Source organism: Marmota flaviventris, chromosome 6 (genome assembly GCF_047511675.1).
Source record: "Marmota flaviventris isolate mMarFla1 chromosome 6, mMarFla1.hap1, whole genome shotgun sequence".
Lineage (NCBI taxonomy): Eukaryota > Metazoa > Chordata > Mammalia > Rodentia > Sciuridae > Marmota > Marmota flaviventris.
The window spans coordinates 676,580-691,003 of NC_092503.1; the positions used below are offsets into that span (position 1 = coordinate 676,580).

The 14,424-nt window shown below is 50.1% G+C and overlaps 1 protein-coding gene across 3 annotated transcripts in view; it reads left to right on the forward strand.

Moving 5' to 3' along the window:
- Positions 1-14,424, forward strand: part of Wdr27 (WD repeat domain 27) — a 137,521-nt gene that overhangs the window by 18,063 nt on the left and 105,034 nt on the right. For all 3 annotated transcript variants that reach the window (XM_071612844.1, XM_071612846.1, XM_071612845.1), the window contains exons 4-9: positions 2,478-2,602; positions 4,985-5,098; positions 6,801-6,852; positions 9,502-9,572; positions 12,895-13,015; positions 13,932-14,052. In XM_071612844.1, coding sequence (XP_071468945.1) covers positions 2,478-2,602; positions 4,985-5,098; positions 6,801-6,852; positions 9,502-9,572; positions 12,895-13,015; positions 13,932-14,052 — 604 coding nt within the window. The remainder of the gene's footprint in view (positions 1-2,477; positions 2,603-4,984; positions 5,099-6,800; positions 6,853-9,501; positions 9,573-12,894; positions 13,016-13,931; positions 14,053-14,424) is intronic.

Consider the following 14,424-nt stretch of genomic DNA (forward strand, 5'->3'; position numbering starts at 1 on the left):
ACAATCTGAAGACATATGGTCAGGTACAGGGTCACATGGGTGTCTCTGAGCTGGAGACGGGGTGAAGGGGCAGGGTGTGTCAACTGTGGTGGTGTTTACGGCTCAGAGTGTGAGACAGAACACCCCCATGGACAAGCAAGTGGTTGTGAATTGTGGGCGTGCATGTGTGGGGTGGCAGAGAGAAGGTGGGCATGGAGGCTTCCATGTTGTGTGGGCCTGAGGGTGTGGCACCGGAGCTGGGGATGGGGCTGGCATTGGGGCACACACAGGCTCTCGGCACGAGGCGCTGGCTGTGGGAGAACTGAGAAGGTCTTGTGAGATGCGTGGCACTGTAAGGAGAACGTTGCCAGGTGAGTCTGACAAGTTAGGTGGGGACCACATAGAGGAATTTGAGTTTGTAAGGCTACTCTAAAAAATGCAAAGTGCTCACTCAGTCAGCGGGGTAATAGGGTATATCCCACCTTCATTTAATCTGCACCGTGTCAGTATTTCCAGTGTCTGTATTGCCGTCAGCACGCTCAGACACGTGCACTACATATGTGCTCACGTAGGGGTGCAACCCCTGGTGGTGACTCGTTCTAGAGATCCTTGTAGATAGGCAGCCTTCCCAGGCAGAAGGAGCTGTGCCTGTGAGCTTCTTTTGGGCTGTTCACTGGAGGCTCCCACAGACTTTCTCTCCCACCTGGTGTGCTCCCAGGACGGTGAGCAGAACTTCAGCCCTGAGGTGTAGCACTGGGTGAGCAGAGTCAGGTTGCAGGTGTCCACCTTGGTGTTCTGGAGCTTCCGTGGAGTGAGGACAGACTCTCCTGCAACTGGCACAGTGATCCTCACTAGCAGAAGCCACTGATGTGGCTCCCGAGTCTTTCGCGGGAACTGGCATAGATGTGTTTGGTTCGTGGGTACGCTGGGCTGGAGAGCGTGGTTCCCAGGACTTCCGAGTCCGATGCTGATTGGATTTGTGCTTGGACTTGGAGAACGGCAGGTACTGGCCTCTGGGTCTGGTTAGCTCAGACCTCTGAGCCTAGGGGCCACTCGCCTGCAACCTCCCTGCCAGCTCCTCCTCCTCTAGCCCCAATGGTGTGGTGCAGGCTTCTCCTGTCTCGTCAAAGTCCCTGTCTCCAGGCTGCTGGCTTTTCATAGTTCGTGTGCTGATGGCACCCTCTGCTCCCTGGCTGGGCCCCCTCTCTTGACTCAGCCTCTCGTGTAACCCCTTCTGGACATTTCCTCGATGTCTAAGAGGATGAAGGATGGCCAGCGTGGACCTGCCTTCCCACAGAACCTCTTCCTCTGCCTTCCCCTCTGGGGTCACCCAGACTCCCTCCCTCTGGCATTCAGGTCAGAACCTTCAGTGTCCTTGCCTTCGACCCCATTTCCATTGTGTCATCAAGTTCTGTCTACATCACCTTCAAGCCACAGCCGCCCCTGGAAACTCCTGGCACCCCCACGGCTGCATGCAGGCTTGCCCCCAGTCTCTCATCTGGATTTTTGCATCAGCCTCTCCCAGTCTCCCTCCTCCCTGCCCTCCCCAGGCCCACTCAACCCAGGAGCCAGAACATCCTTTAAAGTCAGTCTGCTTACGGGACCCTCTGCACAGAGCCCTCCAGGGCCCCTGCCTCCTGCAGAGCATGAGTCCAAAAGCTGCACCCCCCCGCCCCCCCCAGCTGGAGGAGCAGTGCAGACCAGTCCTGCCCCAGTGCCTCCCCTTGTGGCTCCATCTGCTTATGTGACACCTCTGCACCGAGCCACTGCCCATTCTGCCTGTGTCTCTTTTGTCATGGGCCATTTCTGGCCACCACCTGGCACCCAGTTGCCTCTCCTGCTTGGTCTCTGTCGTAGCAGAGTTTCCCTTTGGTAGTCTCCACGGCTGTTTTCTCTGGTTATTGGTGTTTTCTGTGTCTCCTCATTACCTGAGTTGTCCCGTGGGTGCTATCCGGTTTCTGGAAAGAGGCTGGCATGGTGAGGTGCTTGTTAGGGAGCCCTTGAGTGAGTCCAGAGGGGTGACCTGGCCACAGCCACACTTGGAGTGACACACACGCATCCCTGTGAAGTGTCTTGGGTGGCTGGAGACACTGCCTTGCTGGTGCCTGCAGTGAGGGCAGGTGCCAGGGCAGGGGCCAGGACAGTTGCCAGGCAGTGCTTGCTCTGTTGCACAGGTGGGCCCTGGGCACAGCGCCACATGAAAAGGCGGGACTCCTGGGCCAGCTCCACTCCTGGTGCTGACCACAACCCCCTGGGCCCTGCAGGCTGGCTGGGGGATGTCCTTATGGTGGGACTCTGAAAGCATATGGTCCCTCTACCACCCAGAATAGTTCCTGAGCCCCGAACACTTTCAGTTATCTGGATACTTTGAAAGAACCAGAATCATCCCAAAGTGGCTGTGCTTCCCCTGGTGATGTCAGGGTAGAGAATGACACTATCACCCTTCTGTGGTTTCCAAGCTGTGTGACTGCCGAACTAATGCCTGAAACTTTCTCCAGGGCTGGTTCCTCGAGGGACCGTCATGGGTACGCTTTTGGAAAAAGTGCTGTATTTAAGATTTAGTCCAGACGACCGTGTTGTTGCAGCATGTGCTGGCAGCAGAGTGTGGGTGCTGGACGTGGAGGTAAGATCTGGCTACTGTGGAACCCGGGAGGTGCAGGGCTGCTGGGGCCACTCAGGTGCTTAGACCCTGCTCCCTCCTTTTTAAAAAATTTTCTGCTCTTCCTTTTAAAGTAGCAGTTTTAGTTTGATGTATTTTTATAAAGATTTAATGAAAATACACCTTTAGCTTGAGATTGGAAAGCTGCTGGAATTAAAGAGCACTGTTGAGATAAATCATCAGAACTTCAGGGATGACTTGAGCATGTGCTTGTAAAACTTTGATGTCTTGAGTATGCTTCTACCCTGGGGATCTCTTCAGAGCCCTTGTGGTACAGAGTGCCACATCCACGTTCTTGCCAGAGCCTGTTTCCACAAAGGACCGGGATGCTCACTTACCTCCTGGTTGGGCCTAGGGGGAGTGACAGCAGCCCCCTCTAGGTTGGCAGTCTTAAACACAATGCTCGTCTGGAGCTGGCGCTTGACTCCTGGTAAGTTCTGCTAAGTGGGCGTGGGAAGGGACGTGGGAGCGTGAAGGAGGGCACTTTGTTCCCTTTGGGTGCATATAGTGCTTGAGATGCAGATTGGGGCTTTCCCCAAGTCTGGCACCCCACCTTGCTATCTGTTTGCTGGATCTACACAGGTCATGGTGTGGGTTTGGTGCTATAGCTTTCCTTGACCAACCACCTTAAAGCACATAGAGGAGGAAGGTGTCAGGTGTAAAATGGCAAATGTTTATCATGCCCAGTGTGTGCTGGCATTTGGGGACACAGAGAAGACCTTCCTGTCTCCAGGTGACTTTGGAGCTGATGTGAAACCGAGGCTCACATTAAGTGAAGTAAGCATCGTCACGTGGGTCGTAGACCTTGGAGGAGGTGGGTCGTGTGTGTGGCAGAGGGCTCCAGGAGTTCCTGTCAGCAGTTGAGAAGCCCGAGTTTGGGCACTAAGGATACAAAGTGCAAACGTGTGGTTATTGAGCAGCATTGGGTCACTCTACGACTCAAGAAGAAAATCACTAACATGAAAGGATTGACATCTTATGCCAGGAAAAGCAAAACCAAAAGGAATGGGAAGGTACTTAATATTGTCATCACCTGCCTGAGGATCGAGTGCCCTGAGAGGGACAGGGGACAGTGCTGGCTGCGGTCCCGGCTGCACACCTGAAGCTCCCTGAGAACCAGAGCTGGCAGCAGTTGCTCCAGAGGCTCTCCAGCCCCCGCCAGCCTGGGGCTTCCTCAGCAGCAGGCAGGTGACCTGTGGGTCTTCACCAAGCAAGTGGATCTTAGTGGACAGGAGTGGACACTGCCAAGTGACTGAATCAGCCCTTGACCGGCTCAGGTGCTCTGAGCAGAGCATCAGCAAGGAAGCAGTGACCCATGACAGAGTTTGCTCTGAAAGTTACAAGAGAATATGAAGCGTTTAATTATGAAATACAATCATAAGCTATTAGAGGATATGACTTACAGTGCATTTCAGGATGTAATGTTATGTGTAGACAAGTGAAACGAGAGAGAACAGAAGCATGTGCTTCAGAACAGCCTCCAGCTACCCTCACCCCTATGCATTATCATCTCACCTGCTGTCCTTAACTGTCAGATGGCAATTGGCACAATGTGCTTGTCAAGGTTGTCTGCTGAATTATTGAGGAAAGTTCTTAAAGTTCATTGTCTGCAAGTTAAGTCTCTCTCTATATGCATGTACACATATTTGTGTTCTGAATATCAGGGCTGTTTCTCCTGCCTAGATTGAGTGCCGTAACGTTGGAGGAGAGTTCCCCACCCACAGGTGCTGGGACCCCAAGGGACACATGATGGGACGTGGCTGTGGCTCTTGGGGCCCCTGGTGCTCTCTCCGCCTCTTTCTGAGGCCATCTCAGAGTTGAGCTTTAGTGCTGGCCCCTGGGCTGCCGCTGGGCTGTGGGGGGAGTCTGCGTGCTGTGTGCTGTGTTTCAGTGACTCCCTCGTGGACAGCAGAGGCTGGGAGAATAGAAGACATCATGGGTGTGTCCAGGGAGAGAGGGAAGGGGGAAGAGAGGAGGGGACAGGGAGATAAGTCAGAGGAAGACACTGGAGCACCCCGGCACCCTCCCACAGGAACCAGGGGCCTCTGGCAGCAGAAAGCAGCCTCAGGAGGGTGCAGTAGAGGTGCTGGGCATGGGGCACCGGGCCTGGTGCTGGGCTGCCGTCTGCTGCAGTCCTGCTGACGTGCGCCAGCCTGAGCCCCCCGGGAACTCAGCCTTTGGGATCCTCACTTCCAGGCTTACACAGGACTAGTTCCACAGTTGGAAGAGTGGACACATAAAGTAGAACTTGTTTCAGCAGGGACGACTCTCTGTGGTATATTATGACTTCTTGATGATACTCATTCCAGAACATCCCTCCAGTAATCTTCTTCACAATTCTCCTAGAGTCCATCTGTGCTGGTGGAACTGGAGGGCCATCAGGGCCCAGTGACCGCTGCAGAATTTTGTCCCTGGCAGGGACAAACCCTCATTTCAGTGTCTGAAGACAGGAGCTTTAAGGTAGGGTGGGCCCCGGGCTGATTTCTGATACTGGGCAAAGGCTCGAGCACATTGGTGCGTTGTTGTTTGACGATCACTGTCCATGTGTGGCTTGTTGCTAGTGCGCTTACATAAGAAAGCAGAGAAATGGGAATTTCTCTACTTTTCATACAAAAAAGGAATCTGGCAGGGGTTGGGAGCTGGGTTGGGATTCCCAGCGGCTCGCTCCTTGGCCTGTTGCATTCCCACACAGATGTGACTGGCTGCAGGAACTCTCCTCAGACCCTCGACCTTGAGAGTTAAAGACTTAATTTATAATCCAGTGTTTCTGGTGACTGAGAGCAGAAGACCCAGTGTTCAGAACTGGGGTGTTCAATGAGAACTAATCCATGCTTAAAGGAAATAGAGGAAAATGCGAGTTTGTCCCCTCAGGCCCAAGTCAGCTGACATTGTTGGGATTTTATTAACCAAGGGAGGACTTTATACACTGCCTTGGAAGGAAAATTGAGGGTCGTGACATCTATCAGAAAAATGACTCGTTAGGTGCCTGCCTTGGTCATTTTGGAACACCTGTGTGGTGAAGCCGAGGTGGACCACCACGGGGCACTGCTCTCCCCTGCTCTGGTGCAGGTGTGGGGACAGACGTCCTAGCTGCACCCCTGACCAGCTGCCGCTGGATGCTGCCCTACTTGAGCTCAGCCAACGCCCCACCTGTACTATTCACCAGATTCAGGGAGAGCACTCAGAGGACTCACCCAGAGGACTCCTCTGAGGTGGCCATCGGGACGCAACAGGGGGCCGAGCTGTGCTTATGAGGTGGGGGAGCTGTGTGAGAGGCTGGGCGGGTGGACTTCCTTCACAACCAAGGTCACTCTCCAGATCTCTCCCAAGGACTGGGGATAAGGGAGTGGCCAGGTCCCCTCTCCCGCTCTGTCCTTTGCACTGCCCACTCCCCCAGGTGCTGGTTAGTGTCTGACCCCGTGGACGCACTGTGTGGTGCTCAATCACATGTTCAGTGGACAGGGTGCCCATCAGGTGCAGCCCTGCTGAGGGGCTCCTGCCTTCCACCTATGCCCCCCATAGGGCAGTTGGCTGCACATGCAGGCTTGTTTCCCACCTGTCCTGGGCTTGTGTCTTCAGTCCCCTCTGCCCGTGGGTTAGAGACGGTTGAAGTCCCCTCTCCCCTGGGTTAGAGAGGATGGAAGTCCCCTCTCCCCGTGGGTTAGAGAGGATGGAAGTCCCCTCTCCCCGTGGGTTAGAGAGGATGGAAGTCCCCTCTCCCCGTGGGTTAGAGAGGATGGAAGTCCCCTCTCCCCGTGGGTTAGAGAGGATGGAAGTCCCCTCTCCCCGTGGGTTAGAGAGGATGGAAGTCCCCTCTCCCCGTGGGTTAGAGATGATTGAAGTGGTGTCTTGGTTTTGACACCCTTTGACAATTTACTTTGGATGAGTAAATTGCAGTGCCATCTAGATGGGAAGGTACCTGGTGACCTGGTAGAGCCTCTCTTGTATTTCCTGAAGACTATGGTGTACCCCGAGGTCGGTCTATCAGGGTGCAGAACAGAGAGACCTAATGGTTTGAATACACTTATAGTTCTATTTGCATATTTTCATTTTTTATAATTATTTACATAGATTAATTTGTAATTGGGTAGAATTTAGTTGGAAGTTTAGCAGTAATGGCAAGATTTTTACCTTTCCTGAAGAAATGTCTGTTTGTCCAAAGGTCTGGGACCACTGTATGGGAACATTAGTGTACAGCTCATCTGTTTTTGCAGGTAAGTTCAAGAGCCCTCTGGCTTTGCTGAGTAGGCTGTGAGGCATTCAGCTCCTGAGGTGGTGGACCTGAGTCCACCAGCCTCCTGAGTAAAGACCTGCTTTCTCCATCCACAGACTGAACAGACTCACTCACAGTTAATGTCCTTGAGTTTCAACTTAAACACACACTTGAAGTCTGAACTTCTCTGTTTAGAAAGGTGCACAGTCGTTGGCTCTCAGATTCAGTGCCTGATTGCAGGGAGTGTGAGCTCTCCACTGTCCCCTAGAGACAAGGCCTGGGATGTGAGGACTTCGTCAGGTATCACCTGCGTTGGCCCAGAGTGTGCTGAGGAAGGTTGGCCTGCTCCACCCACTACTTAGGATGGGAGCATCTGTACAGCTCATGATTTCAGGGTAATCGTGTCTTTTGGTGGCACATGAAACCGACACATGATTACTCCAACGAGGGCCTGAATGTTAGGCAATGTGAAATGTCTCTGGGGTCTGATCTCCTCACAGTATGGGAGGGCTGTTGTGCGTGATGCCCTAGGATCACCTAGCCCACACCTGCGTCTCCCAGCAGCTCCTGGGCTGGTATCCTGGGGCTTGGTTTGGCTCCTTGTGTGCATGTCTATCTCACTGGAGGAAGGAAAGCGGGAGACTAGAATGGGGAGCAGTGGATTGCAGTGCCACCTAGATGGGCAGGTACCTGGTGACCTGGTAGAGCCTCTCTTGTATTTCCCAAAGACTGTGGTGTACCCCGAGGTCTGTCTATCAGGGTGCAGAACAGTGTGAATAACTTACCAGTCTCAGGGGTAACACACATTTCTTGGAAGTGTGTTGGAATGATTTTCTCAAAATGAGTTATGTGGAGTCACTATTTGACTATCAAGAACACCGTTGTGGGGCTGGGGATGTGGCTCAAGCGGTAGTGTGCTCGCCTGGCATGCGTGGGGCACTGGGTTTGATCTTCAACATCACATAAAAAATAAAAACAAACAAACAAAAAGAACACAGTTTTGCCCTTGACTGTCGCCATCTATCCCCGCTGGCCACCTAATGCTGGGTTCACAAAATCTGGCTATTCCAATAACTCAAGAAAACAACCAAGAAAGCAGCAACCACACAGAAGGACCTTTTCAATAATCCGGGGACAGCTCTGTGAAGTTAAGTTTCTGTGGAGAGAGAGCGAGCCATAGGAATTCTTCATTCTTATTTAGGGGACACACAAGGGGAGGTTCCATAGAACATCCCCAAAAGGGCAAAGGGGTAGGGTTGCAAAGGAACAGGGGAGTGTAGCTCAGCCCCACCTGGTGACGCCTGTTCCTGGAGCCACCCTCATCCCAGGTGGGTGAAGCCCAAGTTCTGTGGAATGCAGTAATTGTTCAGTGCCCCTGGGGCAGCAGGACTTAGAGGTGTCTGCATCCAGGGCATTCCTGATTCTTGATCTTGGATGTCATAGCTTACTTAGGACATAGAGTGTTTTCTAATATCATTTATCTAGTTCTCCTAAATTATTGAAGGAAATGATTCTAGGCAACAATTTTTAAAGAAACAAGACACCCATTTAGTTGCTCTTTTTATCTCTAGTCACTTAGTTACTCCTGGCTGACGGAGGATTGCTCTGCCCCATGAGACCTGCTGACGGAGCTCCTGGGCCTGCTCCCACCCACAGCTGTTGGATGGGTGCAGCGGATGTGCTTTGGCACAGCAGGCTTTGTGCAGGCCGAAGAGAAGCAATACTTTTGGTTCTGCCTGTAGCCAGCTAACTCATAGCCACCCCATGGTTTTAATTTGGGATTACTTCCCTGTCTTTCCTTATGCTTGTGTAGTTTTCAAGCTTTGTATTCACTCACAGTTCTTAGACCTTGGCGAGGAAGTTATTTCAGAAGAGCTGAGAGTGTCTGACAGGAGTGCTGTCAGGGAGCCTCAGGTCCAGCTTGATGGAGCCAGGCGTTGGGGTGCTGACTATGTTAAACCAGATCTGTGGGACCCCAGTAGACCTCCAGAGCAGGGGGGATTGTGATCCAGGAGCTGAATCTGATGCAGTCACACAAGAGTCTTTATTACAAGCTCAAGCCTGGACTCACAACCGTTTCCGACGCAGTGGTCCCGAGGAATGAGTCCGGGCCCTTAGTTCAGTGAGGATTTATAGGTTTGGGGGATACTCTATGCATCACAACATCACACAGCAAATCATTTCACATCGTGGGGAAATCAAGCACAACTCTTAACGTTGATCAGCCTATTGGCGGGAACAAGTCGGGAAGGGTGATTGGTTGGTTCAAGTGGTGGATACGTTTGAACTGATTGGTTTAGGCTGCGAGGGGTTGCAAGAGTGTATTTGCTAAACTGCAGGGTTTCCTAATCATGTTATCAATCAATCCTGACATTCCAGATATCTTCCTTGTCTCATGCTGATTGGTTGTTGCTGGGGGTCATTAGGTCAGAACTTAGGCCTCAAGCATTCTTCGGTCTTTCCAGGAACTTCATTGCTGAGTCTAGGACATCTGGCACTGCAGTCAGGGATGTCTGGCTGTACAGACTTCTCCTGTTATTCATGGACAAATGACTCAGCACAATAGCTAGGTGCCTAGGGACACTCTGTGGGTTTTCTAAGAACAAAGGTCACCTCAGTTTCTCAACTACATTTGTGCTCCTTCCCACAGCATATCCTCTCCTGAGTTTGTTCATCGATGAGGACAGTAAGCAGCTTCTCACAGGGTGTGCTGATGGCCAGGTGAGAGAGCCGTGTAGTTAGAGCCTACCTTCCGATATTGCTGCAAGTGAACCTGTGCACAAAAGGTCTTTGCTTCCTTATTATTGTGAATTTTTTGTGATTTGAAGAAACTGTTCACCCTCAGTCCTGGGATGGGGACTCTTTGTGCAAGTCAGCTCATGGTAGAGCAAAGGGGATTTTAGTCCATGCCTGGGCCTATGGGTCTGCAGAGAAGATGGATAAATCTGCGTGCTTTGCAAGCGCCACATGTGACTCTGGAGTATAACAGACAATGAGAAACACTCATGTGACCATTAGCAACAGCATCATAGAGTTTTTGGAAACTGCAGATATTTGTTTGGATATGAGGTGTCTCCTGAAAGCTCACCATGAAGCAAAGCAAGCTTGCTCAGAGGTGAGATTATTAGATCGTGAAAGCTCATTGGTAGATTGACTCATTTGGTGGATTAGTCATTTGAATGGACTAATGGGCAACTGTGGGCAGATAGGGTGTGACGAGAGGAAGTAGATGCCCTGCCCTGGTTAATTATGCTATCACTGGTTCCTCGCACTCAAGCTCTTTCTGCTTTCTGGCTGTAGAAGACGGAGCAGCTCTCCTCTGCCATGTCCTTCTGCCGTGATGCTCTTCCCCCTTAGGTCCAGAGCTTATGGAATTGACGGACCATGGACTGAACCTCTGAAACCATGAGCTGAAATACACTTTTCCTCCTCTAAGTTGTTTTTGTCAGGTATTTTGGTCACAGTGACAAAGAGTTGATAATGCAGAAATTGGTACTGGGAGTGGGGTTGTTGCTGTGATGTGGTTCAGAGGCATTAGGAACTGGTTTGTGGGAAGAGTTTGGAAAAGTTTGGAGATGCAGACTGGAGAAACCTTAGAATGTTTAAGCAGAGCTTAATGGTCATTTCTTGTGGAAGCTCAGAAGACTAGAATGCCAACAGGACTGTGAACAGTAAAGATTGTGCTCCTGAGGTTCCAGAAGGGGAGGAGGACTCTATTGGAAATAGGACTAGAGGCCATTTATGACATTTCCCCCATGTCCTGAGACTTTCTTTGAGGCTAAATTTAATGATAAATTAGTGATGGACTAATGGATTAATTAGTATGGTAGAGGAAATTTCACGTCAGCACAGCATTCAGATGGTGGTATGGATATTGCTGGCAGTTTAATTAAGTTTGCTGTGAGAATCAGGAGTAGAAAGTGGAGTGGAATGATTGAAAAAATTTAAAATTTGGCCAGAAAAGTGCATGTGAAACTTGGGTGAAGGAAGTTATGGTTGTTGAAGAGATTAAAGCTGCTAAAGAGATGCTAAGTACTTTACACAATAGGAAAGACAGTTTGAAGGTCTCAAAGGAATTGGCAAGATCACACCTATCTTAGAATCAAAGGTGTAAACATAAAAATCCCTTTGAGAAGAGACCATGGGAATCCTGCTTATATAGGGCACCTAAGTAGTTGTTTCAGCTCTGTTCAGTCCTCCATGCACTCAGAAGGCACTGCAGCTGTGGTCCCAGGAGCCCGGCTGCTGCTTCAGATATCAGCAGACCTTGGTATCATCCAGGTGATGCTCATTCTGCAGGAATTCAGGACACTCAAGTGTGGGGTCTTGGAGACTTCAAAGGAAACCCATATTCAGTACTTGGTGAAGTAAACCTAAAATGCTCGTGTAAAAACTTTTTGAAACAGTTTATTATTGTATTAGTCAGCCTTTGGTTGCTGTGTCAAAAAGACCTGACACAAACACTTAGAGGAGGAAAGTTTATTTTGGCTCCTGGTTTGGGAGGCCAGGCAATATATAGCAGGGTCAGAGTTCCAATGGGCTACCCCCAAAGTGCTGTGTTATGTGAGCAGGAAGCCGCAGCTGCCATGAAGACACCTGAGACTAAGAGATGCTATTAATATGGAATGTCTGCCGAGCAAAGTTGCAGACACCAAGCCAAGAAAGGCAAGAGAGGCCATGTGGGCTGCAATCAGTAAGGGCCTAGGGCCGAACTATGTAAGCCCTCTGGAGAGAACATCAGGATATCACATGTCCCGGATGCTAGCTGTGGGACTTAGACCTTGTTTGGTCTTGCTTTTGTCCCACTCATTATTTCTATTCACCTCTTTTTCCATGTGGAATGGAAATGTTTATTCTGTGCCTCATATATCGGCTAGATATAATTTGCTGTTTGATCTTTGCAGGAACTCATGCTGAGTTTGCCTTGAGTCTCAGATAAGACTTGGGATTCAGACTTTTGGGCAATGCTAGAACTTTGAAGACTATGGAGTCTCTTGAAAATGAACTGAATATATTTTTTCATTGTAAGAGGAGCATGAGATTTTGGAGACCAGAGGCAGAATATTATGGTTTGGATACTACATGTTTCCCAAACTTCATGGGTGAGACAATGCAGGAATGTTCAAAGGTGAAAAGATTAGATTCTGAGAAATGTGATCTCATCAGTGGATGGATCTTTTCGACAGGTTAATCATTTGAACGGAGGGTGGGGCTGAAGGAAGTAGATCCCTGGTGGCGTGCCCTTAGGAATTATGTTACCCCTGGTCTTTGCCCAAGCTCTCTCTGCTTCCTGACTGTCTTCACCAGGTCCTTCCACCAGCTGCTGTTTCTCACCTGTCGGTCAGAGCTATGAGGAGGCTGACCTTGGACTGAACCTGTGAAACCAGGAGCCAAAGTAGACTTTTCCTTCTCCAAGTTGTTCTTGTCATGTCCTTTGGTCACAGCAACCAGAAGCTGACTAATATCATACTTAATCTGTTTCAAAAAAGTTTTTATGTGAGCATTTTAGGTTTATTTCACAAAGCATGGGTAAAGTCGTTGTTGATACAATATGAGAAAGATATGCTTTTGGAAGCTAATAGAGTTTATTGTTTTTTATTTCTTTTTTTGTGGGGGTTATGAATTTATTTTCTTTTTGACAAAGTTGACTGCTGTTAACCAGGTCTCATTGCCAGTGGTGTGGTCAGAATGCTCATGGCTTTGAGGCCCTGGTGTGGCCTGGAGGGGAGACTGGGTGTAGGCCATGGGGACCTCATAGGTGGAGCAGTGCCCCACGTGGACACATACAGCTGAGGTGGTGTCTGACCTGACCTCAGTGTTTGGGACTGACTGCCCATCACAAGCAGGTACACTGAGACTGGCGTCCATGGGGGAAGGGACCTGGGAGTGCCCCTGGGGACCAGAGGACATTCAGTTGCATCACTGAGGGAAGATGAAGGGCACAACTTCTTTGCTCTTGACCCACTCTCCTCTTTAGGTGTTCACTCTTTTCGTAAGCACCAGTGTTGAGAGAGACTGCTGTCTACCTGTTTTGCTTTCTCAGCTTTGGGTCTTCAGTTTGATAGAAAGGCACCATTACCGGTGTGTGGCACGGGTTGACCTAAGGAAGAAAAACAAGGCTTTCTTCGCCCGAAGGATGGAGTCTGAGGTGTGCAGCCTGACAGGTGTGTGTGTTCCTTGGGTCTCCTGCTTTCCGGGTCGGACAGGGTAGGGGGTGTCAAGGAAAGGAGAAGCCTTCCTTGACTTTGGAAGACACCTCAGCCCTGGAAGGCCCCGTGAGACAGAGTGGGGGCTGCTCTGCGCCAACAATGGCGCAGTTGTGTGTGGGGGTTGCGGGGGAATTGAACAGAGGGACGTAAGCCACAGAGTTGATCGCGGAAGTGGGGACCAGTGGGCACAGGCCTTTGAGGATTCAGAATGGTGATCTGAGCAGAGTGCGGTGTTCCCCTGCCCCTCGAGTCACATGCACCTCCACCTCCACCTCACCCTCCTGCCACCTGCAGGCCTTCTCTTGTCCTGCCATGCTGAGCTCTCCCCACCCTGTCCCCAGAGCACTGTCCCTCCGCCACGCTCTGCTGGGAGCCCTGTGTGGTTAAGCTCTCATTTTCACAGACCTGGTCTGTGCAGGGATTCTTGTCGCTATTCTTCTTTTCCTCTGAGATTTTTGTAGGTGGCTGTAGACTGTTTCTTTATGTATCAGGTCAGAAATTACCTTTCCAATAAAAGTATTTTTTAAACCTTGCTTTCGTTATTTGTCTTATAAATAATATACTCTTATTCTAGAGGTAAATCCTAAGATTGTCTTGGGAAATGTGAATTTAGCTTCTATGTCGACCATTTCTTCTTCTCCATTCCTTTTTTTGGGTTCTATGTTTGAAATTTCATTGTTCACAGACTTCAGGATGGAAGACACAATGTTTCTGTTTTTTTTTTTAATGATACTTAGAATGATTTCTCTGATTCTTGATTTGAGGTATTCTAGCAATTCATACCTGTGGCAACCTCCCACTAAGTCAGCTGTCTGCCTTTCAACTTGATCGATAAGCCTAATTTCAGATTGTCCATGATTCTGTTCCCTAGAGGAGAGTCAGCGCCCCTCTAGGAAGATGCTGGACCAAGGAGAAGAGGCTGAAGCAGCCCTCCCCATCCTGATGCTGGCAGGCTGCTACCTTCCACGCCTTCTAGATGCTGGATGTGGAGTGTATGTATGGCAAGCTGGGCCAAAATCATGAAGAGAAACCTTTGTATCCCTCAGGTGAACAGGGCAGGGTGCTGCACACGGCAATTCCAACTATGCAGGAAGCTGAGGCAGGAGGATTGCAAGTTTGAATCCAGGCTGGCAACTTAGTGAGACTCCATCTCACAATAAAAGAAGAAAAAAGAAAGGGTCTGGGGTGTGGCTGGCCAGTAGAGCAGTGGCCTAGCCTGTGCACAACCTTGGGTTCCATCCCAGCACCTCCCACACACAAATTCCTTAATTGCGGGTTATGTTTAGTTTTGAAGAATAAATAGAACAAAGCCAAATCACTTTTGCCTCTGATTGGGTGCAAGCTCTCTTAGAATTGCATATTTC